At 52.9% G+C, this 25,784-nt stretch overlaps 1 protein-coding gene across 2 annotated transcripts in view; it reads right to left on the bottom strand.

Moving 5' to 3' along the window:
- Positions 1–25,784, bottom strand: part of ACSS1 (acyl-CoA synthetase short chain family member 1) — a 54,732-nt gene extending 28,948 nt beyond the window's left edge. For both annotated transcript variants that reach the window (XM_010361642.2, XM_010361633.2), the window contains exons 1-2: positions 25,374–25,784; positions 15,724–15,820 (exon numbers count right to left, since the gene is read on the bottom strand). In XM_010361642.2, the coding sequence (XP_010359944.1) occupies positions 15,724–15,820; positions 25,374–25,704 (428 nt within the window). In that variant the 5' untranslated portion in view covers positions 25,705–25,784. The remainder of the gene's footprint in view (positions 1–15,723; positions 15,821–25,373) is intronic.

Genomic DNA, 25,784 nt, shown 5'->3' with positions numbered 1-25,784 from the left:
GCTTTTCCTCCCCCAGGTTCTCTGGTTCAGCCCTCCATGACGGCACTCAATCTCAGTAGACACCCCCAGACTTCCAAGTGAACCCCCACATTCTCATGGTGCCTGCCCAGAGCTGAATGTGAGTACCCAGACCCTTGACCTCAATTCTATATTTAACCATGTTTTTATTTTTTGTTTTTTTTTTTGTTTTTTTTTTTCTGAGGTGGAGTTTTGCTCTTGTTGCCCAGGCTGGAGTGCAATGGCTTGATCTCAGCTCACCGCAACCTCCACCTCCCAGGTTCAAATGATTCTCCCGCCTCAGCCTCCCGAGTAGTTGGGATTACAGGCACGCACCACCACACCTGGCTAATTTTGTATTTTTAATACAGATGTGGTTTCTCCATGTTGATCAGGCTGGTCTCGAACTCCCCACCTCAGGTGATCCACCCACCTCGGCCTCCCAAAGTCTAGGATTACAGGCATAAGCCACTGCGCCAGGCCGACCATATGGATTTTTTAAATACCTGACAGGTGGCTCAAATTCAACATGAGATCACTAACCTGCACCCTCCCAACTCCTAATACGTGTAACAGATGCCCTTTAACTAGGGCTTTCTCATATTATGGCCATGGAAATGTTTTGTGTTTTTTTAAAGTAGGCTTTCCATTTATCCCAATCTAATTCTATCTCAATTTCTCCCCATCTCTCCAGATGACTTTTTTTTTTTTTTTTTTTTTTGAGATGGAGTCTCGCTCTGTCACCCAGGCTGGAGTGCAGTGGTGCCATCTCCTGCTCACTGCAACCTCCACCTCCCAGGTTCAAGGGATTCTCCTGCCTCAGCCTCCTGAGTAGCTGGGACTACAGGCATGCACCACCACACCCAGCTAATTTTTGTATTTTTAGTAGAGACAGGTTTTACCATGTTGGCCAGGCTGGTCCGGAACTCCTGACCTCAAGTGATCCACCAGCCTTGGCCTCTCAAAATGCTGGAATTACAGGCATGAGCCACCACACCCAGCCAATTTTTGAAGCCTGGATTTTTAAGTTTAAACTCATTTTTTTCATTAGCAATATCCTCCAGACATATATTATTGGAAAATATGGTCAGCAAACCTAGGTCTTCAAATCATCAAAAAATAAATGTTGTTCAAGTAAGTGAGCCTGCCATTCCAAGTACTCAGCAACTATTTGAAAGCACGTTTTTGGATATTCATAATTTCTGAGACTGCCACAAACCGAAATGTTACTGTTTCTGTATCAGAAAGATAACACAGCCACTCAGTGACTGATGCCTTGGGTTACAGTTGCAGGAAACAGTGGCTTCCTCACTACCTGCAGGATCCTCTTTTGTAGCACCCTAGCAGGTTTCCAAAGCACAGGGATGTGCAGCTTTCTAAGTCACTAAAATGAGTTAGAGTTTTACTTTTAAGTCCAAGAAGAAATATAACACTTGTTGTTCAGGTACTGAGCAGGATATTTAAGTTTGTCTGCAATGTAGACTCTGCCGGGTCAAGCTTTTGGTGTGGATGTATGCAAATGATGTGCAGAAAAACACAAATTTGGCCTTGTATTCCTGGTGCTCAACACTAGGAAAATGCTGACTGGCCTTGGGGAAGGAAGAAGACTTATTACCAACTCTTAACATCAACTGGGAATACCTAAGCTAAAGATATAATCTGACTGCAAGTAATTATGACCAACATGATAACTGCCTGAACTCAGACGATACAAATGCACCACTGCCCCCCACCCCCCGCCTCAGAATTTAAAATTAGTCCAAAACAGGAAACAGCTGGAAACAGAGTTCAGAGAAAAGAGAAGAAGAAATGCACCGGTATTTATTTTTTCATCTATCTTTGAATCAGAGCTAGCCTCCTCACGGTTAATATTGAAAGTATCTTTTTCTCCTAGACATTTCCTGATGAGGGCCCAGGGTAAGTAAGTCCTGTGTGTGCTGTCCTGTTTAAGAAATAAACAAATTGAGGCTGGGCATAGTGGCTCATACCTGTAATCCCAGCACTTTGGGAGGCTAAGGCAGGCAGATGACTTGAGGTCAGGAGTTCAAGACCAGTCTGGCCAACCATAGCAAAACCCTGTATCTACTAAAAATACAGAAGTTAGCTGGGCGTGGTACTGCACGTCTGAATCCCAGCTACTTGGGAGGCTGAGGCAGGAAAATCGCTTGAACCTGGGAGGTGGAGGTTGCAGTGAGCTGATATCCCACCACTGCACTGCAGCCTGGGTGACAGAGCTAGACTCTGTCAAGAAAAGAAAAAGAGAGAGAGAGGGAGGGAGAGAGAGGGAGGGAAAGAGAAAGAGAAAGAGAAAGAAACATTGAGAATGCATGATTGCTTACTGCTTACAATTATTCTGGCACTCAGTATTCATGAAATAAACACTAGCTAACAGACTTCTTTGTTGTCCATCAGGTACAAGGTCTGCTTGGGTAGAGATTTGGGTTTTGCTTATTGCCTTCGTCCCAGTATCCACCTAGCTCGTGTAAAGTACTCAATAAACATTTGTTGAGCAAATGGGCACAGCAGGTGAGCCTGAAGTGGGAAGGACCTCAGCCAAGAGCAACACCCACCCTGTAGACACCCTGTGTTGTCACCTTGCATCATGCTGGCATGAAAATGTGCTGCTGCTCTGAGAAGCAAATGGGAAGGACCCCCCTCTGAGAAACCAGCCTACAGATACTTTTCATTTTCTTCTGCCAATAAGGGAAGTAAACCCAGGTAATTGTCTTGATATGTGAAGGCCTCTGAAAGACACAAAGCATTTCCCGGGGCTCAGTCACTTCTCTCCAAGCACTGGTGCTGACGGGGGCTGGGGGAGGTCAACTCCATGGTCTAGATTCAAAACTTGAAAGGACATTCCTATGCTGTCTCTAGAATTTGATATTTTCTTCTGCATGCTGTGTCAGGAAGATAGAGGTAGTAAGAGAAGAAAGGATCAGCCTTAGGGAAGGGAAGCCTGGTGAGGCAGACCCCTTCTCACACAGGAGGAGCCGTGGAGGGCTACACAAATCATGGATGGCCACCTCGTGTCTCATGGACCCAGGCTTGGGGAACAGTCTCCTTCCCACCTGGCAGACTCCTCTGGCCCTGACATTACTGTAGCCACTGACTCTCATTCAATGGTGGTAAGATTTGCTCACTCTGCTCTTTACTACCACTGAGAGAACAGAAGACCAGGAAGTCAGCTAGCAGGGCTCATAAACCAAGTATAAAATGTCTCACGTCATTATTTGATGTCATGGCCATGACATTTAGCAAAGAGAAGCTGCCGTGAAAACATAAAGTGGCAGCCGCACTTGAACATGAATGGTCCCCTGGGCCAAGGTGAGCCCAGGCACAGCGAGGGCCCCCAGGGGACATAAGCTGAGTTGCCAGTAGTGATGCCAGCTCAGCCAGCAACAAGATCACTAAAGCTGTGTGTGTTCTAAGTTCCTTATGGAAAACGAAAGTCTCTTCCCTGAGGATTTGCTATAGACTCTGCGGAAAGTACTGAATCTGCAAGTTGATCACTCAGGAGTCTCACAGGAGCCCAAACAATGACTGATCAGAGAACAGGGTTCCCAGTGCAGCACCCCACACCACTGGGGCCTGAATTGTCTAATCTGTGAAATGGCCTAATAATAGGACCCACTACCAAGGTGGTCGTGGAGACCAAATATGAAGTTGCAGACACCTTTGAAGATGACCTGTAAACAGCGGCCATAATGACTGCAGAAAATACAATAAGACATGGGAAAAAGAGAATTGTTGAACACTGATGGACCTTTAAGCAAGGTGGGCACCTCAGGTGCTGCCTTCTCAGGAGGGCAGGTGCAAAATGCTGGTTTGCCTTACGGAAGCTGCAGTCTCCGTGTCACCAACTCAGGGCACATGCACCTCAGCTGTGTGAATGCCTTGCAGGAAGCCCTCACCTGCACAGCCCGCCTACTGCATGCCCCCAAGGTGGGTGCTGAGGGCAGGAGTAGATCTGAGAAGGATGCAGAGCCTCCTACAGTTGGGGTTGCTGCCAGTCTGGGGGTTCCAGGCACTCAGCCCGAGGCCTGTGCTTCCAAAAGGCCAGAGGGAAGGCAGGTCCGCCCCACATGCTCTGCACAGCCTACCACCATCTGCCATGTCATCCTGTCACTGCTACTCTGCTGGCTACCCAAGCTTCTCTAGCCATGTTTGCCTGCCACTGTGAGCACAAGAAACCTCCTCTCCAGGCCCATGGCCTCCTACCTCTTCAACATCTAGCGGGTATTCCCTCCCCTGCCTCCCCTCCCACCTGCCCTCACCCCACCCCTAGTTCACAGCCCCATCCTATGGAATGAGGACAGAACAGCTATCAAGCAAGTATCCTGTACCCAGGGCTGCTCCCATGGAGCAGGTTCCCATGGAGAACCCACTTAACTCTCACAAAAGCCCACGGGCTCTGAGCTCCCATTCCCTTCTTCACTTTCCTGATGAGGAAACTGAGGCACAGAGAAGTTGAGCCACTTTCTCAAGGCTATTCAGCTGAAGGAGTCAGCGCTGGATTCAAACCCAGGCCCAGCTCCAGGGGCTTTGCTGTCAGCCAGCTCCTCAGTATTAGAACCACTCCTATTGCAAAGGCTCCCAAACTTCAAAAGATTTGCCATCTGCGAATGCTATAATTATTCATTTAACATTTTTCTTGAGTTAGTTTACTTTTTTAATATAAATTTATTCTAAGAATGAACCAAAGGCTCTGAACCTGAGGCTGATTCTCTGTTCAAAAGGGAAAGTTCGCAAGAAAAGTGCCCAAAGCCCTCACACTCATGGGGGTTCAACTGAGCCTTCCTTCTTGTCACCAGAATGGAGGACAGGGCTGAGGGTGGGTGTGGAATGGCGTTTTCCTTCATCATTCAGTGTCTGGCTCCTCGCTCAGGGCCACCTGCCCAGGGCACACCTCCCCAGGCACAGGCAGGTCAAATCCCACATCCTTCGTTTTTCTTCTCTCCTCTGACCAGAGCCCAGGATGCAGTCAGCTTCTAAGAAAGCCTTGTAGGATAGAAGTACCAGGCCAGACTCCAGAGAAGCTCTGTCCTCATTCCTGTTAACGCCTAGTTTTCCCTTCGACCTCAGCACTTGGCTTTTGGCCCAAGTCTTGTGTCTGGAAAGGAAGTTCTTTTTCCAGATACAAAGCCCAGCTCACATGACTCCAGGAATCAGGTGTCAATGCCTGAAGAACTTTGGAGGCTCCTGCAGGCTGGCAGCCCAGGACAAGAGCACACTGGGGGACTCGGGTCCTGGAAGCCAGCCCTGAGAATAGCTGGTTCCCTGGCAGAACATTCATCCCTGGCTGGACAGACTTGTTTACCTCCTGGGAGAAAGCCACAGAAGTGAGTCCTTTCCCTAGTGGAATTTGGAAAGGGATGTAGGTTTTAACATTCTGTAAACATTCACTTTCCCCTGTGGTTGAAAAAAAAACCACAGGAGATTTTGCAGGTCCCACTCCAGGTTTGCACGCCCCACATGCCCTCTGTTCCGTCTCTCTGAATGGCTCTACCAGAGCCCATTCGGCTGCCACAGACACAGCACAACACAGGGCAGCCAACTTCACACAGAACGCTGCAGAGCCTGGACGCAGGTTGGGGGTCCTTCTATTTATCAGGCCTTCCTGGGAGTCCACAGAACATTCCGGATTAACACCTAGAGGAGAATAAGCCCTGGAGGGGAAGTTCGCAGACACAGCCACACAGGTGGAAATCCAGAGAGCACAGCCGCTTGGCATACCTGCCTCAGGCCCAGCGACTTTCCCTGCTTCTCGGCAGCAGCCTAGAGAAGCATCAGACTCCTACAAAGAACAGGAGGCTCCTGCTCCCCAGTGCTGTGCTGGATAACAACCAGTTTCTCAGCAAAAGAAGCCCTGACTTACAACATTTGCCAGTGACCACTGTGCCACATATTTCCACCACTGATTTTCAGCTCCTGGTAGGACGGACTGGACAAGGCGTTGGGAAGATACGCACACACAACTACTCTGCGGAGCCTGTTCAACACTAGCCCCGGCCTGGGAGCCTGCAGCCCGAGTGCCCAAACCACCCAGCCCCAGGGGCAGCCTCCTCCTCTTTCTTTGCAGCCACACCCCAGAAGCTGCCCAGATGCTCCACCCCAGGCCACCCTTAAAGTTCACTGGAACTAATTTTCCCCTTTATAAAACAATAACTGTTAATAATTTATGATTTCATTCCTTTTATTTAATGATTATTCATTTAATAAGATAAGTAATTGCTAATAAACCCTGTTAATTTGGCCAGGCATGGTGGCTCATGCCTGTAATCCCAGCACTTTGGGAGGCCAAGGAGGGCGGATCACGAGGTCAGGAGATCGAGACCATTCTAGCTAACACGGTGAAACCCCGTCTCTGTTAAAAGTACAAAAAATTAGCCAGGCGTGGTGGCGGGTGCCTGTAGTCCCAGCTACTTGGGAGGCTGAGGCAGGAGAATGGCGTGAACCCCGGAGGTGGAACTTTCAGTCAGCTGAGATCGCACCACTGCACTCCAGCCTGGGCAATAGAGCAAGACTCTGTCTCAAAAAAAAAAAAAACTTAATTTGGAAGGAAGGGGAGGAGCAAAAGCATGCAGCTTTTTTTAGTCCACCCCTTATGACCTCAAGTCCACAGTCCCTCTGATCCTGGGTTTAAGATGACATGGAGGGTCTGCATAAGCTCAGGGCTGGGCTTCCACAGAGGGCACTGTAGTCCTGGGCATAAAGCCAAGGGCTGAGAGCACACCCACACTCTCTCCATGGCAGCCCTTGTCCCCAGGCCACCTCACATGGCCTTGCAGCTCATCCCTGTTCAAAGGCACTACCCCAGGGATGCTGGAATCTGCACCAGGCTGAATACCCTATTGGGAGGGGAGCCCTTCCACAAAAGTGGCCCCATTTGCACTGGGAAAACATGCCAGAAACCATACTAAATGTTAGCCTGGAAAACTGTCCCACAATTTAGTTGTGAAGTCCGAAAAACGAATGGGTTTCTAATGTGAAGATAGAAGACTGTTCTTGTTGAAAACGGGCTGGCCTGCAGGGAATCCACATGAGATGGGCCACCATGGGTAGAATGAATACATCAGGGTGAAGACCAGAGTCTGTTAGTTACAGCAGATTTTGAACAGCTGTGGTGGCCAAAGGCCTTTGCACACTGGAGTGACTTTGCGGGTTTGGTCACCTGCATGAGGAGGAAGGACTGCCAGGCTCCATGTGAGTGGCCTGGGATCTGAGAAGGTACGGGGGGACCCTTCTGTCCTAACAGTGGGTTGTGGAGCCCAGGTATCAGCCCAGTCAGGTTCCACAGCCCACCCGCTGGCCTAGAATTGCCTGTGGTCACCACAGCGTCTTCTCCCTCCACATCCACGCCAGCCTGGCATCCTCCACCAGAGTCCCCCTTGCTCCCAAGGTTCTGCCTGTGAATCAGCATCAGACAGCTGCGCATGGGAGTGCCTGCAAGTCATGCTGCTGCTCTGCTGCTGCGCAGAGTGGCTAGAGATGCTGGGTTTCCTGGGGCAGTCCCGCTCACCGTGAGGGTGCCGAGACACAGGTGAACCAGCAGCAATGGTGGCTTCCTAAGTCCTGGACCCAAGCTGCAGGAGTATGTTTGGAAACTCAGCAGTGCCAGTGAGGTCTCTGGAGGCCCTTCTGATTGTGCCAGAGGTCGAGGCTGAAGGTCCCCCCAGAGGCTGCTCTTCCTACCTCCTGGGGATTTGGAAGCACCCTGCCTAAACTCCCTTTCCACTTAAAAGAACAGCAGTGACTTCCCTTTTCTACAACTGAATCCTGACAGATTTCTGACAAGCCATTGCTGCGGCATTCCCAGGGATGCATTTCCAAATACAGAGTCCCATGACCTTCCCAGAAACTCAGAATGGCCCAAGCAAAGCCTGGGTACTGTCTCACCAGAAACCCTCCCCAGGGGACTCTGAGGCATGGCCTGCAGCTGGAAATCACTGCTATAAAGTCCAGCCAGAGTGACACAGTTGTTAAAGCTGCCTGGCAATTTCCCTGGCATGTTTGGAGACCATGAGGAATTCCTGAAGACATTCATGTCTGAGAAGATCCCACATGACCACTTCTGAAGTCCCTGTCCACATGGCCTGTCTCCCTTGGTCGAGGCCGTTCCCCTAAAGGCTTCATCCACGCAGAAGCAGCAGGGAGAGTGGGACTGTGCTGGCCCGAACAGGGGGCAGACACATTCACCATATCTGCAAGCGGCCCTGAAACCTCTCTCCAGGCTTCTCAGGGGAACTAGACTGGATTTGTTGATGGGAAATTGTCAAGTCCCCACCCATCCTGACCCCCTACTGTCACAATGTTCAGATGAGGTCAAGACAGCCACAGGGAGGGTCAGGAGAAAGAATGACAGGGGAGGCCCCTGTTGCAAGAGGCCAGCAGCACCGTGCCACCACCTCCTGTCCTGGCACCAGTAACTCCACAGCCTTTGATCCTACCTCCTCTAGCAGCCGACCCTCAGTCTCTGAACCCTGCACAAGGGGTCCTGGAGTCCTCTGGCATGAGCCCCCTAAACCCCAGCTGGTGTCAGTGCCTGATGAGTGTCTACTGGTCCTCTGAGGCCCCAGACACCTGGAAGACATGGCCCTGGCCAGCAACAGGGCATCCTGTCTGCATGCAGCGGAGTTCAGCCTGGGCACACCAGGACGATGTTTATTTAGAGGTGTGTGGAGGGCCAGAAGCCTCAGCTGCAGAGCCCAGGGGTCCCATTGAGACCTGAACTCCACTTCTGATGGGACTATAGACTCCTCAGTACATCCACCACAGTCAGAGCTGGGGGACCTTTTCAGCTGCATGAACTCCCAAGTTCCTAAAGCTCTGTGGATACCAGAGTCCCAAGCTTTAAAAATCAGGGTCCCAGGCAAACATCAATATGAACTGAGATCCTTGGTGTCAGCTCCTGCCCAAGGTCAGACCCACAGAGGCAGTGTAAGGGTGGCAAGGCCAGACTGGACACCGAGGAGATACCAGGTGACTTGAGGAGGATGGAGGGCTGGTGCCCCATCCATCCAAGGCCTTGTGTGCAGGCCTGTTGCCAGGAGTTAGGGGTTCCTGGGCCAGCTGGGAGGTCTAGTCCATCCTCACCCCACTGTTGTACCCCACCTGGGGCTGTACTGGGCACCCTGCCACAGGGGCACACTCACTACTGAATGAGCTTTGGTTTCCATTCCGTGCACTGGACCCCACATCTAACCCACGGTGACACCTTCACTCTGTGTCTGCCTAGCAGGGGAGGAGGCAATGTCAAGGGCAGGAACTTGGGAATGAAGATGTAGCCCCTCCATGGGGAAGGGATGGGGATGAGCTGAGCTGAGCTGCAGTTCTGGACAGGTGAGAAGGTTTCATCCACTGGCCCCTGTGCTGCCCACACTGTGCTTGTGGGGACTGGACATGGGCAGGACTGAGGGACCCCACAGTGCAGCCCATAGCAAAGCTGCGAGTCACTTACCCCTGCCTAGTGCCTGCAGAAACAGGAGGGAAAACGCAAAACAGGAGCCACAAAGCTGTGTCCTGGTCCTCACAGACTCATCTCCAGGCGTGACCCTCCCCCTAGGGAGGCTGTGCCCCCACCAGCCCACGCCCGTCCTCACCTTCTCACCATCACCTGCTAGCTCCCACCCCTCCCCTCTGCCAGCTGTTCCGCCCCTTCCCAGAACTGGGCCAACCCCAACAGCCCCTGCATGGTAGCAGGGGGGTCACAGAAGCCAGGATCCAGCCTGCGTGGTAGCAGGGGGTCACAAAAGCCAGGATCCAGCTCCACCACAGGCATTTGCTCGTGTGTGGACATAAAGATAAACTCCCTCAGTGTGGGTTACTGCACTGCAGTCTGAAGATGGGGCCTTTCTAAACTACGAAGTGCCAGGATCTCAGCACCCAGGAGAACGCAAGGGAGCACAGACAGCGTGCATAGGAAGACCCCAAATATTCCAGAGGCAGCAGCTGCAGCCCAGGGCTGGAGGAAAGGTGGATGCTGCTTTAAAAACAGTCCGTCCCAAGTAACATGGGTTCCTATCAGATTCTGGCTCTAGCATGCAGATTCCAGACCAAGCGTCCCAGCCCGAGTCTCAGAGGCTGCCTGGGCTCCCTCCTCTCAGGTGGGGCAGCTAGGCCGGGACTCCACACCTCACCCGCCCTGGGAGCCCCACAGACCACACGGAGTTTGCCTTCCACGATAGCCGCTGTGTCACACACGGGTCAGCGAGGCTGTTCCCCCACAGCCTCCCGTGAGTTAGGATCCTCCCCCAGCTGCCCTGATGTTTTCATAAGGGAGTGTGCTCACTAGGGTAATTAACTTGGGGGGTGAGCAGAAGAGCAAAGGGCAAGGGTCACCCACTAGGGACATAGGGAAGGGGCACATTTTAGCTGATGCACGTGTCCTCCCAGGCAAAGTCCCACTGAGTACCGTCACCCCTGAAATCACCACCCACCCACTCTCAGCCCCAGCAGCCACGGGGCCACCCATGTCTTGCCCTTCTTCAAATCTGAAACCCTCTGCTGGCCTTCCTTCACCTGGCCCCAACCTGCAGCTGCAACGGACCCTCATCTTCCAGACACCCCTCTGGTTTTCATCCCACGTGTCCCTCTCCACCCCCAGCAGCCCAGTGGAGGAGAAGTGTGACTGCATTTTGCAAATGCGAAAACCAAGGGTGGGAGAGGTGGAGCAACAGGCTCTAGGTCCACAGCCAGGGTCAGGGTGGATAAAGCACAGCCTCCTGCCTCCACCAGGTCCAAGGCTCTGGCCCCTCCCCCTGCCAGGGTCAAGGCAGGCAGGGCACAGCCTCCCGCCTCCACCAGTTCCCAGACCTTGGCCCCTCCCCCTGCTGTGTCCTCACCAGTCCCCCACTCCTGCCCTCATCACACTTCCCCTTCCTCTGCCTCTCAAAACTCAACCCTCCACAAAGCCTTCTTCAACTAAGTGTCTATGACAGGACTTCCTGCTTCCTACTCCCCCCAAGGGACCAGCCACTTCTGTGACCCCCCAAATGGCTGTGTTTGAAGATATCCAGGGCAGACAACAGAAACAAGCCTCTCAGAGAGATGGCCCCAGGCTCAGTCCCTGCCCACCTCAGCTGTAGTGTGTGGCAGCTCCCTCTCCCTAGGGTGAACAGACAGGCCCTGTCATGCACAGCCCTGTGGGCCTCCGTGTCAGGTGCCAGGTTGCACAGATTCGCAGTAAAGCCCCATGCCCAGCCCAGCACACCCACGGAGAAAGCCTTCCCTCAATCCCCTGGGACTCTGAGGCAGCTGGGGTTGGGGGAGGCCTGACATCCCCTCTGCTCCTCTGGTCAGGGGTTTCTCACTCTGCAGGACCCTGCCCAATAAAAAGGCCGGGAAATAACAGTCACAGAAATTACTCCCACCAGCGGGAGTTTCCACAGGGCAACAGCTCCCGGAGTGGCACACAATGACTGTGCTTCCTCGCAGACTCAGGGCCCAGTTCTGCCCCTCCGTGTTTCATGCACGCCTGCCAGGGCTGGAACACTGGGGCCATCGAATCCCTCCTTTTACAGATGAGGACACTAAAGCCCAGAGGGATGGGTCTGAGGCCATAGGACAAGCCAGAGCTAAAACCTGGTCCTCTGGCTTAAGATGCTCTCATTTAAATTCAAGTTCAAGTTCACACGCCCCTACAGACACCCTCAGAGAAGAGGTTCACTGATTTGGAGCCTCTGCAGGCATCCCCAGCCTGGCACCCACAGTCCGGTCTCTCCTCTGTGTGGGGGCACACCCTGCTGACTGAGAAGATCTGGACCTGCACAGGGCCTTAGGCTGCTTCCTGCACCTGGAGTCCAGCCCTAGCCTGGAAATTCCTGGCCCAGACCCCAGACTCCAGGCTCCAGGCAGGGAGAAACACACCAGCTAGGCAGCAGCCATCTCAAAGCCTCGTTCATCTACCTGGGCCACCGCTTTCCTGAAAGAGAGGAATTTGCATTTCTCCACATGACCACCCCCAAGGGTCTCTAGAACCTGCCCACGCGAACTACAGTGTGAAAGACAGTCTTCTAAAACAGGCACCGGCTGGGTGCGTTGGCTCATGCCTGGAATCCCAGTACTTGGGAGGCCATGGTGGGCAGATCACTCCAACCCAGGAGTTCCAGACCCACCTGGGCAGCATAGCGAGATCCCATCTCTACAAAAAATAAAAAGCTTAGCCAGGCTTGGTGGCACACACCTGTAGTCCCAGCTACCGGGAGGCTGAGGCAGAAGAATCACTTGAGCCCAGGAGATTGAGGCTACAGTGAGTTGTGACAGCACCACTACACTCCAGCCTGGGTGACATTTTTGAGCCCCTGTCTCAAAAATAAATAAATAAAAATAAAATAAAATGGGCACCTGCTGGAGAAGTGCAGGTAAACAGCCAAAAAGAGCCGCTGCCCTCCCAGAGTGCTGCCTGGCCCCACAGCCTCAGGGCCACAAAGCCCACAGCCTCTGGCAGGCAGCTCTGGGCTTTCAGCCTGCTGCTTCACCAGGGGAGAAGGGCTGCCTCAGCTAGCGCTGGGCAGAGGAAGGCTGGAAATGGAGCTGGGACCTGGAATTGGGTGGCAGACTACCCTGGGAGATGGGTGCAGATGTCCCAGGCTGAGCCCTTCACCTCCCAGTGGGAAGTGAGTGCTGCAGTTATGAAGGAGGAAGCGGGGTAAACCCGTGGCAGGGGAGGGGCTCCTCCTTCCAGAGCCCTGCAGCCAGCTAGCACGAGGCCCAATGTCGCTGCCCAGTTACAATGCTGAAAACAGCTCTGGAATCCAGTGAGTACTCAATAAATAGCAGCTACATCATCATCACGGCTATTCTTACTTGCTAGTGCGTTCAAGCTGTCATCTCCCTATGCCTACTTTACAGTCATCTCCATTGTGACAATTACCCTGGGTGTACAGATGGGAAAGTCACACCCGGGGATATTAGGGAGCCACACAAGGGCACAGGCCAGCAGCAAGATGGTACTGAACTAGAGCTAGATTGTGCCTCTTTCTGCAGACCCTGCACCCCCGAGGACCTGGGGAAGCAGGGACTGCAAATCCTGCACTTGCAGAGTAAAGGCCATGGGCACCCGTCCCAGGGCTGCATCTGCCTGTGCTGACCCAGCGTCACCTGTGCCTAAGGTCACGGTGGGGGTCAGAGTCAGGAGGTCTCCTTTGCCAGCTCACCTGGGATTGTAACACACAGACTTCCTCACTGCCTGCAAGCTTCCTGCATTGCCACCGGCATCCCAATCTCTACCAGTCCCAAGGGGTTTCTTTAACAGGCCCAGGCTGCTAGTCTGTACATTGATCTTCCAGCCGAAGAGGCCTGCAACCCTCCTACGCACCTTAAGGGCTGTGGCACGAGGCCCGTGGGCAGGAAAGCACTGTGTTCGGTGGCAGTGATATGTCTGCTGGGAGGACAACCAGCACCAATGTCTGGGGGCTTCCCTCAGAGAAAGGAAGAAGAAAACCTCACATCAGAAACTTAACATGACCAGGACAATAAGGAACTCACATCCCTCAAATACTAGCTGCAATTACAGGTAACACTTTTCACTCAAACAGTATACAGAAATGGTCACCTCGTATTAAGCCTGGCTAAAGTCTGCAAAACCATTTTGGAAGAAGTCTGTTTTTTTATTTATTTATTTATTTTTTGAGATGGAGTCTGGCTCTGTCACCCAGGATGGAGTGCAGTGGCACAGTCTTGGCTCACTGCAACATCCACCTCCCGGGTTCAAACGGTTCTCCTGCTTCAGCCTTCCAAGTAGCTGGGACTACAGGCGCACATCACCACACCCAACTAATTTTGGTATTTTTAGTACAGACGGGTTTCACCATGTTGGCCAAGTTGGTCTCAAACTCTTGACCTCAAGTGATCCGCCCACCTCACCGTCCCAAAGTGCTGGGATTATAGGCGTGAGCCACTGCGACCGGCCCCTGTTTATTTTTGGAGACAGGGTAATAAGTACTTTGCCAGGGCCATTTCAGTGCCATGGACCTGAAGCTGTCCTTAGTTTTCACAGGCTGGCTGCAGTCCTGAGAATTCTCACATGGTTTATGTTTAACCACACATCTCCACAGGGCTCCAGCCCCACTCACAGACCGAACCGCTGCCTAGCATGCACTCAGTGCACCCACGGGCATCCAGCTGAGGGGGCATCGCACACGGCCCGCCTGCCCCAGGGATCAGGCACACCTGAGAGACTGATGGAGGGAAACCAGCCCTTCGGGGAGTGCCATGGCTGGGCCCGCCCTGCCGGACTTCCAGGCGCAGCTCCTTAGCCCCCGACCCCCAACAGAAGGATTTCATCTTTTACTGAAGAACAACTGCCGGGGCAGCAGCCTCAAGTTCCTTCTCAGAAGGGGATTTGTTCACAGGCAAATGGAGCTGGGCCCACCATGGCGAGGGGCGGCTGCAGCAGCTTGGGTCTTCAGAGCCCCTGCACTCCAGTGTGCAGGGGCCACCTCGGGGGCCGCTTAGTTGTCCACTGGGGCCCGAGGCTCCCGGGCAGCAGAATGCTGCTGGCCTGTGGGCCACATGGCATCTGCAACCAGGGACTAGAGATAAGAAATGCATGCTATATAGGCTGTAAGTCTGACCGGTGGGGAGACGGGTCAGCAAAGGAGCCCTGGCCGAGGCTGGTGGAGGCTATGCCTGAGGGCTCCTGGGGGCTGAGGGGAGGAACAAGCAGGACAGGGCCCACTGGGAGCCGCAGCAGATCCACTAGCATCACTTGTCTGCATCCAATAGTTGGCGTGAGTGCAGTTTTAGCAGGTTTGTGATAAAATTGGAGTTCAAGAAACAAACAGGAAACTACAAGTGCCCCTTCGCCCCCAGGTCACCCGAGTGGCAGGGCAGTGACTACTGCTCTCAGGCTGCCTAGTGTGGACCTGCCTGTCGGAATGCTCCTCCTCCACGTTCCCTCGCTCCCGTGTCCCAGCCACATGCACCTTCCTTCTACTTCTGGGACCCCTGGACCAGGTCTGCCCCTGTCTCCTCAGGACTGCTCCTCTTGGCCCATAGGACCTCAGCTGAAACATTGCCTCCTCCAAGAGGCCTTCCAGACTATTCAGCTCACAGTGGCCACCCAGCCGTGCTCTGCCATGTGCCTGGGGATTGTTTGTTACTGCAACATACCCCAGCCCATATCGACACGAAGGCACCCAGTGAAGACCTGCTAAGTAATTGGACAAGAAGACCCTGGAGCTGCCCCCAGGAGAGTATCACGCTGGATGATTGTGTGTGATGGGGACTTAGGAACTCACAGTTTAGGGGCACAGTGGGCCTGAGGCATCTCTGTAAGGGTAAGGTAAGCCTCAGGCAAAGGGGGTTTGCATGGAGAACAAAGGTGCTGCACCGACATAGCAGCTCTTACAGGAAGCAGCTTGGGGAAGACCAGTGCAAACCCCCCAACGCACACAGCATCTGAAACATGCTGGGCACATAGAGTCTGCTTAAGGAATCAGAGACTAAAAAGATCAGCTTAAAAACAAAATAACTCTTCTAAAGACAATTTTATTTATTGTCCCACCCTCACAAGGCACTGAGAGTGTGGCCAGGCAGGCTAGACCAGCTTTTACTATGTTTCATTCTGCTTGCGTTCACGTTTACTTTTCCTGGATAAGAGAGCATTTGCGAAGCCAAAATGCACTCCTTGAGACTCACACAGCCCCTCCCTGACAGCCAGACTCAGTACACAGGACCGGGCTGGGTGCCTCCCTTGCACCTTGAACATTCGAGGGCACACAGTACCTGTAGGTGATCCTCACTTCCGTTCCAGGCTCATCGCGCTCCCAGATCAACGCAACGCTCTCGGGGGACTTCCGAACATACTGGTCCAAGCAGTTGACTGTACAAAAAGAGGGTTTGCAGATGTTACACTTGGTGCTTTTGGAGTGAGAATTTGGCCAGGGTGAGGGATTGGAGTGGAGGTCTAGTTTGCTGTGGTTCTCTCTTCTCCCACTGACAGGGACCCTGTCCTCATCAGTGATGATGTTTCTACCCCCTTGCAAGGAGAACGCTGAACAAACGTCATCTCAGAGGTATAAGGTGATGTCCTGCAAATATTCTGAAGTGGTTGCTTCACACCAGTGGACCCAACCCTGGCTGCATATTGGCATCTCCTGGGCCACCCCTAGAGACCCTACCCAATGGGCCCTGGGCCTTCAAAGCCTCAAAGACACCATGGTTGGTTCTGATGTGCAGCCAGGGCTGGGCAGTGCAGCCTGAGCTGTTGGAAAGAACACTCAGTGCAAACAGGTCATTCCTGTTTCAGGGCTTGGCTCCTGCAGTTCCCATCTGCCCAGTGCTGTCTTGCCCCTAAGGTTAAAGGTGCAGGAAGGGATGAGGACCCAAATCCCTCATGTGTTCCACCAGTACCCAGTAAACCAGCCTTGTTCCAAGAAGTGGCTCATGATGGGGAAATGTCCTCCTAGTTTTGCAGAAGGCTCAGCTCCCTCCCTCTCCATTACTCAAGCTCCCACACATGACCCTCCGGCAGAAACAGTCAGCTCTGCGGCACACCGGCACACTGTGAGACTGAGGATTAGCAGCACGGGCTCCTCCGCCAGCAGGCTGGTCACTACTCACTAGATTCCAAAGCTGAGCCCCTTCTGACAACCCTCGAGCCAGCTCTCTTCACTCACTGGCCCATCGGTGGGTCCCCGGGTATGCAGGGACACGAGCCCCATGATTGGCTTTGGGGGCAGCAGCACCTGCCCACCTGGTCTTTCAGGGTCACCCCTGTATCCTGTTTGTAAATTACACCTCAAAAAATGTAATAAATGAAGACAGATGCCAGGAAAAAATTATTAATACTAGCAACAGACACAGGAAAGTTCTTTGAACTACTATTAACAGAAAAATAAAAGAGAAGAAATGCCCCCAAAATAGAAGAAAATAAAAACAAGAAGACAAACTAAGAAGGGGCTCAGTGGCAGACCGGAATTTACACAAGGAACCCGACATCTCTGTGTGTGTTGGGGGAGTGGGCACACTAACCTCTGTTCACTGTGGTCACGCCAAGTGCAGCATTAACCCCACAATGTTTTGCTGGGTGTTGGGTAGTCTCTTAGGAGCAAAGAGAAGGAGCATACAACCCTGAGATGGTTTAATCCAACCAGTCCTGGTTGCCAATCCTGATCAAGGCACCATGCTGAGCACTGAGGGAAATACCAGGGCAGATTCGAAACCCCTGTCATGGGTGCAGGAGACAGATGCAAACGTAAGAAACGTGCAAAGTGACCAAACACACAAGGTCGGTGGTGGCAGGCTCATAACACTTGTCCAAACAGGGAAATGGAGCTGAATTTACCCTGGGGAGGCAAACCCTAGGAAGTTAAGAGCAGCCTGGGGCTTAAACAATAATTACTACAAGAGCCTCCACGGAGACAGCGCGCCGGCACCACCAGCATCTCCCATTACGGATGGGAAAACAGAGGTCCTGAGAAGTTAACCTGCCCTCCCAAGGTCACACAGAGGCGGAGCTGGATTCAACGCAGGCAGATTGGCTCCACAGTCTGCCCCACCATCCTACTCCAAAGTCACCTGATAACAGTCCAATTCTTCACCAGGCAGTGGAGAACTGCTCTATGCAACAAGTGGGAGGGAAGCAAGCTTTGCCAGTAGTGGGGGAAGAGGGGAGGAGGGAAGAATCAGGCTTGGTCTTACAGACGGGGGAGACAGAACAATTGATAAGAATAGTGAGGCCAATTCAGGCAGGCAAGAGGAACATGTAAACCCTGAAGGAGATGGAAAAACAACACAACTGCCAGGGAGAAAATTAAAACACAGGTACAGCAGATATTAGCCAACGTGGTCCCTAGGCTGAGTCCGGCATACAGATATGCTAAGCACCCTGACCAGGGTGTGCGGGCGTGTGTGTGCGAATCCAGTCCAATATTTACAAATCAAGAGATTTCACATGAAAGCGATGGACTTCTGGCTTCTGAACAATCAGCAGATCATCCCTCCATAGAGGGTCCTATACCCTGCTGCCTGCCTGTCACCTCCAGTGACTCTGAGCAGCTATGACAAGCCTGGGAATGCCCAGCTGAGGTTAGACATTGTCTGCACCCGCCATACCCCCCGGGAGCTGGTCACAAATGCAAACCGTCAGTCCCACCCAGACATGCTGTGTCCCAACCAGCCTCATAAGAAGCCCCAGGAGATGTGAACCCACTCTCATATCTGAAGAGCTCTGCCTGACACACTTGCTCCACTCCAAATTTGACCCTGGAGCCCCCCAGAAGAGTGGCCCGCCCAGGCGTAGATGAGAAAATGCCTCTGAATGGCTCAGTGACCTGCCCAAGGCCCCAGCCAGGACTAAGCAGGAAGGGCTGGAACCACGCTGGACACTTCGCCTTGGCATTCATCTCATCGCTTCACCTGCTCCCACAGCAGCCAGGGCACCAGGACACTTCTCTCAGAGAGAGTGACTGCCTGACTTCAAACAGGCCCTCACAGCCTCCCAGCCCAGCATGACATCCTGCACCATTTTATACCAAGCAGGAAGGCAGAGCTAAGGAAGGTGGAGAGGGGCAGGCCAGCCCCAGGATGGACAGCACCCAGGTGCGGCTGGGTGGCCCGTGAGATAAGCCATGTGTCCCTATCTTTCCAGGACTGACAGGTGGCCTGAGTCCAGCAGATCAGAACGGAGCCCCAAACACAGTGTCCCCCAGGAGCCTCACCACATGCAGAAGGTGCTCAAAAAGTGGCCGCCAAGGCCCCAATGACCTGCCTGTCCCTGCTGGCCAGGCCACATCTGGTGAGCTCGCCTGCCCTGGGGCCTTTGCTGTGGCTTCTCCCTGCCTGGGGCGCTGTGCCCTCCTCACACCCACACTGCAGGTCTCAGCCCAACGCACTCACTCTCCCGAGCACCTCACTGTCCGGGACCCTGTGCACCCCCCAACTCTTCCAGATGCTCGCTGCCTGCTGCGCTCCCTAGGGCGCCGGCCGAGTGTCCTGCTCAGGTCTAGGTTTAGGTAGCCTAGTCCAGAGCACAGAGCCGAGAAACAGACCACTTGCGTCCTCGAGCCAAAGGGTCCTATTGGGGTGTAACTGGCGACAGGTGGTCCCCTCACACCCAAGGGAGGGAGCAGTCCTCTCCTTGCCTTTGTGGCTTCATCCCTCAAGTAGAAGACGCTCTCTTTTTGGGCCCAAATCGGCACTTCTCAACCTTGAATGGCATCAGAAATCCCCAGAGGGTGTGTTAGCTGCAGCTGGTGTGCCCCGCCCCCGCTCTGCACCTCTGCATTTCTAACAAGATCCTAGTGATGCAACCGCTGCTGGTCCTGGGACCCGACTGACGATGTGTGCACGTGGACCTACATGCACGTCCACTTTCTATGCAGATGCCAGATTTCCAGTGGTTTTCTTTTTCCTCTGGGACAGGGGTGATTACACACACTTGCCAGCCTCGTGAGCCACTGGCTAGCAGCCTGGAGTCATCACTAAAAACTCAGGGTCCAAAGTCCAGCCCCTGTCCAGCCACTCACTAACCACAGACAATGCATGTATCATTTAATCCAACCCCATTTCCTAATCCTTGGAGTGGGTATAATGATCCTTGGTCCGGGTGGGACTGGAAGGATTAGGTGCCATTGGATTATTGCTGACTGTGGGTCTGATGGAGTCAAGGTGTCCCCAGGAAGACAAACAGAATAACCCTTCCCCCGTCTTTGTTCTAGCCACCATGGCTGATGCCCAGACCACACAAGCACCTGGAGAAAGCTCCATGCGGGGTTTGGGGAGACAGTGGCCCTAACACCCATGTGCACATAGCTCTTCGCACATAGTTATGGTTCCTGCTGGTGCTTCAATTTCAGGATGAAAAGGCGGAAGGGAGGGGGAGGAAGAAGGTAAGAAGGTGAGGAAGGACGGAAAGGAGGAAGGAAGAGGGGAAGAGAGGAAGGAGGAAAAGAAAATTTTTAAAAAATCTGCCCAAAGAACTGGGCAGTGGGACAAGAAAATTCCATTTCTCAGCATTTCCAAAAAGAGACGGGCAAGGACCTATGGCAATTTAAGGTATAGCTGAAACTCCACTTCCTATTTCCAACCTTTCCCAAGTTTCCCAGCACATGATGACCTGTACTTCCCCTGTCAGTGGCCCACACCATTTCACACTGCCCCATGCTGTCCAGTGGTCCCCACTATGGGACACGATGCCACTCCCTAAGGGCAGGGACCGTGTCCCTAAGATTCCTTTATCATGGGGACCAGGGTTGGGAATTACATCACAATTCCCTGCCCAGCCCAGTGTGGACTTACTCATTTCCTGACTTATGGTTCACCTCCTCATTAGAATGTGGGCTTTATGGTATTGAGCATTTTCTGGATTATTCATTGCTGTACATGAACTAGAGCCTTTATTTCCACATTTGTGCAATGGGACCACCAACCGCTTCACATTGGTGTCATGAGGATGCGACAACCCATGCAGAGCAGAGGGCCGTCCCGCCAGGGCGCTCCATCGCACTCACAGACGCCCAGGGCCTCACACAGCTGGAGGCAGTCAGCCAATGCCCGTGGCTGGAGCAGGGGTTTGGTATTTTGTTTAAAAAGCATTACAAGAGTATTGGCATTTCCATTATAAACCTGACATACATGTAGGAATCTTCAAGTACTCTTGTTGGTTATTGAAATACATCCCTCACACTCACACACCCTAACTGAAAGTGGAACCCAGCGTACGGAAATTCAATTTGAATAGGGAGTTACTATTCACAATGGGCTTTTTCTTTTTGGAGACAGGGTCTCATTCTGTTGCCCAGGCTGGAGTGCAGTGGCGTGATCTCAGCTCACTGCAACCTCCACCTCCTGGGCTCAAGGGATCCTCTCACCTCAGCCTTCCAAGTAATTGGGACTACAGGTGTGCACCACCATGCTTGGCTAATTTTTTTTTTTTTAAGAGATGGGGGTCTCACTATGTTGCGAGGCTGGTCACAAACTCCTGAGCTCAAGCGATCTGCTCACCTCAGCCTCCCAAAGTACTGGGATTCCAGGCATGAGCCCCGGCCCCTGGCCCACAATGGACTTTCTTTTAATAGCAATCTTCCCTGGCACGCTTTGAGATATTACGTCAGTCACAAAAATTGTTTTGGAAAATTTTCCCAAAGCATCTGTTATTTAAAATAAGTTGTGCCCCTGACAGCTGGGGAGGACTTGGATTCCTTGGGAGGACCGTCCTCCTAAGATTAGGGCTCCTTTTTCATGTAGAGTTACCTGAAAAACCTTTAAAAAGTTACTTGAATCACTGGAGTGACTAGGAGGAAAATGAAGCACAGGCACACAGCGTCTTGCTGCCGTCAGTGTCCTGCCTTCTGAACTATTGGAGGCATGCCACAGAGAGGAAACTACAGCCAACAGAGAGGAACTACAGCAAAAGGGCCTCTATTCCTGCAATTAATCTCCAAAAAGCATCCAAGAAATTTCCCAGTGCTCAATGCTTGGTTACAAAGAGGATTTTTATACTCTTGCTTAAGAGTACACACACTGAAAAACATCACTTAAAATTGGGGGTTTAAAAAATAGAGCTTAGCTGTGTGTTTTGAAAGTAACACATGTCATTACCCTCTGGTTCTGCATTTACAACTTCCTGACATCTTGAGTTGATATGCCACAGGGCAAAAACAGCTGCAGAGCCCTACAAAGAACAGAGCCAAATTTCACAGGTGGGAAAGAATCCCTTTTAGAACCTGGCTCCCCAAAGAACCTTCTGCAAGGCAGTTTTACACAACAGAAGTAAGTCACAGAAGGGCACAGACACTCTGTCTATCCTGCCCGGTGGGCCTCAGACACCATAACCTCGTCTGGCTATTAGAGTTGTGGGATGGGCAGGATACTGTGGTGTTTTGAAAGCCACCTCAGCCACCTGCATGCTCTCCAAAGCCTATTCCCCACCTATCCCAGACTGATCAGATGCAAGCTCATGTGGTCCAGTTCAAATGAAGCTCAGCTCTCTCAGCAGCACTGCTGAAGGCCAAGCACAAGGTCACAGCCTCCCCACATGCTTCATTAATAAATAACAAATGGCCAGTGATTGGGGATGTATAACGTGTTAAGAAAGTGCTGAGTGCCTTACAAGCGTTTTCTTATTTCATTCTAACAGCCCTGGGATATGTGTGCTGATAGATACTCTAATGGATAACAAAACAGGTGCAAAGAGTCAGGTCCCCTTCCCCAGGTCAGAAGATGCCTAATAGTGTCTGTGCTGGTCTCTTGGACCTCTGGTTGCCGGACATTGCCTGGGCCCAGCCACCACGCTGTGACAAGCCCCAGGAGGTGCTTTGGGTCACAGGTCTGGCTGAAGTCAGCCTGCAAGTTGTCCCAAACCAGGCCCCAGACTTGGGAGTGCGAAACAGGCAGAAGACTCCAACCTCAGACATTGAGGAGCAGAAGCAAGTGTTAAATAAAATGTATAGGAGGCCACTTATCTGGACTAAGCTGCACCAGGCCCAATAGATCACATAAAAATGGAGTCACTCTTGCTAAAGTGCCGTGTCACCAAATGGAAACTAAGTTGTTTATCCAGCCTTCTAAGAAACAAGGAAAGTGAGAGATAGCTAAATCTCCAAACAAGCTGGCGTGATAAGGGAGCTCCTTCCACTTTCACCTTTACAGCAAAAGTAGCTTTGAAATAACCAGTCCACTTTTTGTTCTCTGTGTCTGCATTCTTCAGACCCTTCTGTCTATAAAACCATCCTTCTCTGCTCAACTCATCAAACATTCATTCTGTTTTATGGAATTAGGTGTTTCCCAATTCTATAATCACGAAAAAAGTGAAGTAAGATCTTTAAACTAAATTTGTCGGAATTTCGCCCTTTGACACAAGTCATCCCCATCTGGCCCCTGTCCAAAGTCCTGACCCACAGGACTATAAGGAATATAAAATTGTTGTTATCTTGTACCACTAAGTTTAGGGGTAGTTTGATGTGCATCGATAGTAACTAGGACATAATTAAGTTACATACTGCTCTTGTTTTACAGATGAGGAAACATGCAAAGTGCAGTACAGGAAAAGCAAGAAATCAACCCGAGTCCTGATTCTAAAGACACCTGGAGCCACGAAACGGTGTTGCACCATCCACAGCCCATTGTTTGCTTACTGTTTGTTTAACAGGGCCATGGCCGGGCACTAATCCCAATTCTGTTTCAGAAGTGCCTTCATCTGCCCTGTTTTGAGGCCTACAGACCAGTGGTTCTCAAGCCCGAGTGTCCTCTAGAGCACCTGAAGGGCTCATTATAAACACAGGTGTCAGGTCCCACCCAGGGTTTCTCATTCTAGATATCCAGGATGGGCTCCAGAATTTGTGTTTCTCAAAAGTTCTCAGGTAATGCTGATGCTGCTGGTCTGAGGACCATGCGTGGAGAACCACTGGTATTCTTGAAGGGGTGAGGTGAAGTTTTCTTCAAGAGTGATATTCCTTTGGAACAAGGCATCTGACTTTATCACACACAGCTGACAGATCAGGCCAAAGTGTTCTCACCTATCCCATGACTTTCTAGGGGCTCCCAGAGGAGTCATAGCCTGGCCTGGCCCTTTTTCATACTGTCCCCACTATGGTTTGCAGACACCGGCAAAGGAAAGAGATATTGCTGACCCATGAACAGGTGGGCATGCACATCCCGGGGAGAAAGTTGCTGAAAAGCTGTTTTTCAAGTTAGTTTTCTGAAGCTCAATTTCTGGCTAAGGTAGCTGTAAAGGCCATATTATCAGGAGAAATAAGTGAAGGAAAAGGAGACAGAAGAGTGCTTGCTGACCACACCCTGATCCTGACCCAGCGAGGTTCAGAAGGTCCTTGCTGTTGGCCCCAGGAGGTCCGCCCCACTCTCTTATCTGAGTGGGGCTGCAACTGTGCACAGGCCAACTGTGAATGTTCCCCATGACCTTGGCCTCACAAGTCCCGAGCAGGTCACTTTCCATTTCTGTCCTTGGGCAAGCTGCTCTAGTCCCCTTCAAGGGCACATTGCACCAACTCTGCAAACCAAAGGGTTTGTTTTTTTTTCCCAGTAGTTAGAGGGTACTTGCTACTGACTCAAGGTTAAAGAAAACACTTATCTAGTAAGTGACTCATTTTAATTAAACCAGCAAAGTAATATACAATATTGGGGGGAGGTCCAAAGTTCCTTTCAATTTCTTTGAAAAATAACTACAAGACACTACCTACAACTGTATGGCTATATCTGAAGTTAAACTAAAATCGCTACTGCCTATGGGTCACCAGTAAGAGCTGGGTCTGCTGCATACCTTGCAGCACTCAGCCTAACCTCTGAGCATGACTGCCCCCATCCTCACAATGTGGACACTGAGGGCTAGCAGGGCAGAACGACAGGGATAACTGAAGGAGGAGCTGGAGAAAATGGGGCCCTGGTGACCCTGCCATAAAGACCCTCAAGTCCTTTCTTAAACACTCCCAAATCCAGCAAGCTGGTTATGGCCACCCTTCTGGCCTGTATCCCTCTGATCAACACCGTGTCTGCCAGGCCCTCCCCGCAGACCCCACACCCAGGCCCACCCTGCATCCAGGGCCCACCCTGCACTTGGCACCCACCCTGCGTGGCCAGCCCTGCCTGCAGTTCAGGGCTTCCCCCTCGCTGCCCAGTCAGCGCCTTAGGTGGGGGCGAGGGTGCGGTGTACGACCCCCAGCCCAGCGGCCTCTGCTCAGCAAGTTTCAGACCACTGACCACCCGCGGCTGCTGGGGCCGGTTTCCCGGAACCTCAGACCCTGCGGGTCCAAAGCAGGCCCTGGGTCGCTGGGGTGCAGTTCTCTGAGGCCGAGAACGAGAACCCGGAGGCCGCTGTTACTTCCTTCCCGCCCACAGGCCCCAGGCCGGCAGCGAGGAAATAACTGGTTCCAGCTGCCACGCCGGGTTTCCTCCTCCCCAGGTCGCCCGCCACAGCTCTGTTTGTTTATGTGGGCAGGGCTTGTCCTCAGGCTGATCCCCGGGCACCGCAGCCCCCAGTGACAACCGCCACCGCTTTGTTTTTCCGTCCACCCAGGTATAGCAACGGGAAAGTCCCGACTCCAGGGCGCTCGGGTGTAGCCCGCGGCTCCCCGCCGGCTCTGGCTCAGCGGCGCTATGCACCCGGTAACGCAACACTGGAGTCAGCAGAGCGAGGAGCCGCGCCGAGCAAGGCCAGCAGCGGGGCGTCCCATGCGGCCGCCGGGTCCCCGCGGGCACCGGCCCGAGCTGGGCACGTGGATCTGGGGCCGGATGGGATGAGGGACGGGGTAACGTGGAGCCACTGCTTAGAGCTGGCGGGGCGGACGGAATACCGGAGGAGGGGCCCCTGCAGGGGTGCGATCCGCGCAGCCCAGGGACGGCTGCCGCAGGCGAGAGGCTCCCAGTTCCCTCTGGACGCAAGAGTTGGGGGCGTCCTGGGTCTCCCGAAGCCCACTCACCAGAGACGTTTAACTGGCCTCCCAGGAACCAGCCGATCTTGCCAGTGCTGAAGTCGCAGTCCCAGATGGTGTGGTAGGGGGTGTCCCACACTAGAGTGTCCCGCGCCAGAGGCCCCCAGAAGGCGGCCGGCTCCCGGGCTGCCTGTGCACTCAGGGCGGGGTACGAGCCGGCCTGTGAGGCTGCAGCAACTGCGGGGGCGCTGCCCGAGGGTCCCGAGGCCGCCCTGCGCGGCGCGCTCACCCGACACAGCGGCCGCGCGGGCTGCCCCGAGAGCCCTCGCAGGCTGCCCAGCAGCCTCCCGACGCCGCGGCCCAGGCTGCGCGCCGCCATCTAGCCCGACTACCTGAGTTCTCTGTGCTCCCAGAGTGGGTGCCTCACGCCCGGGGCGCCCCTTGGAGTCTCCGCGAGCC

The sequence above is a fragment of the Rhinopithecus roxellana genome, chromosome 13 (assembly GCF_007565055.1).
Source record: "Rhinopithecus roxellana isolate Shanxi Qingling chromosome 13, ASM756505v1, whole genome shotgun sequence".
In the NCBI taxonomy this organism is placed as follows: Eukaryota; Metazoa; Chordata; class Mammalia; order Primates; family Cercopithecidae; genus Rhinopithecus; species Rhinopithecus roxellana.
This window is presented reverse-complemented; position numbering and strand designations above follow the sequence as displayed.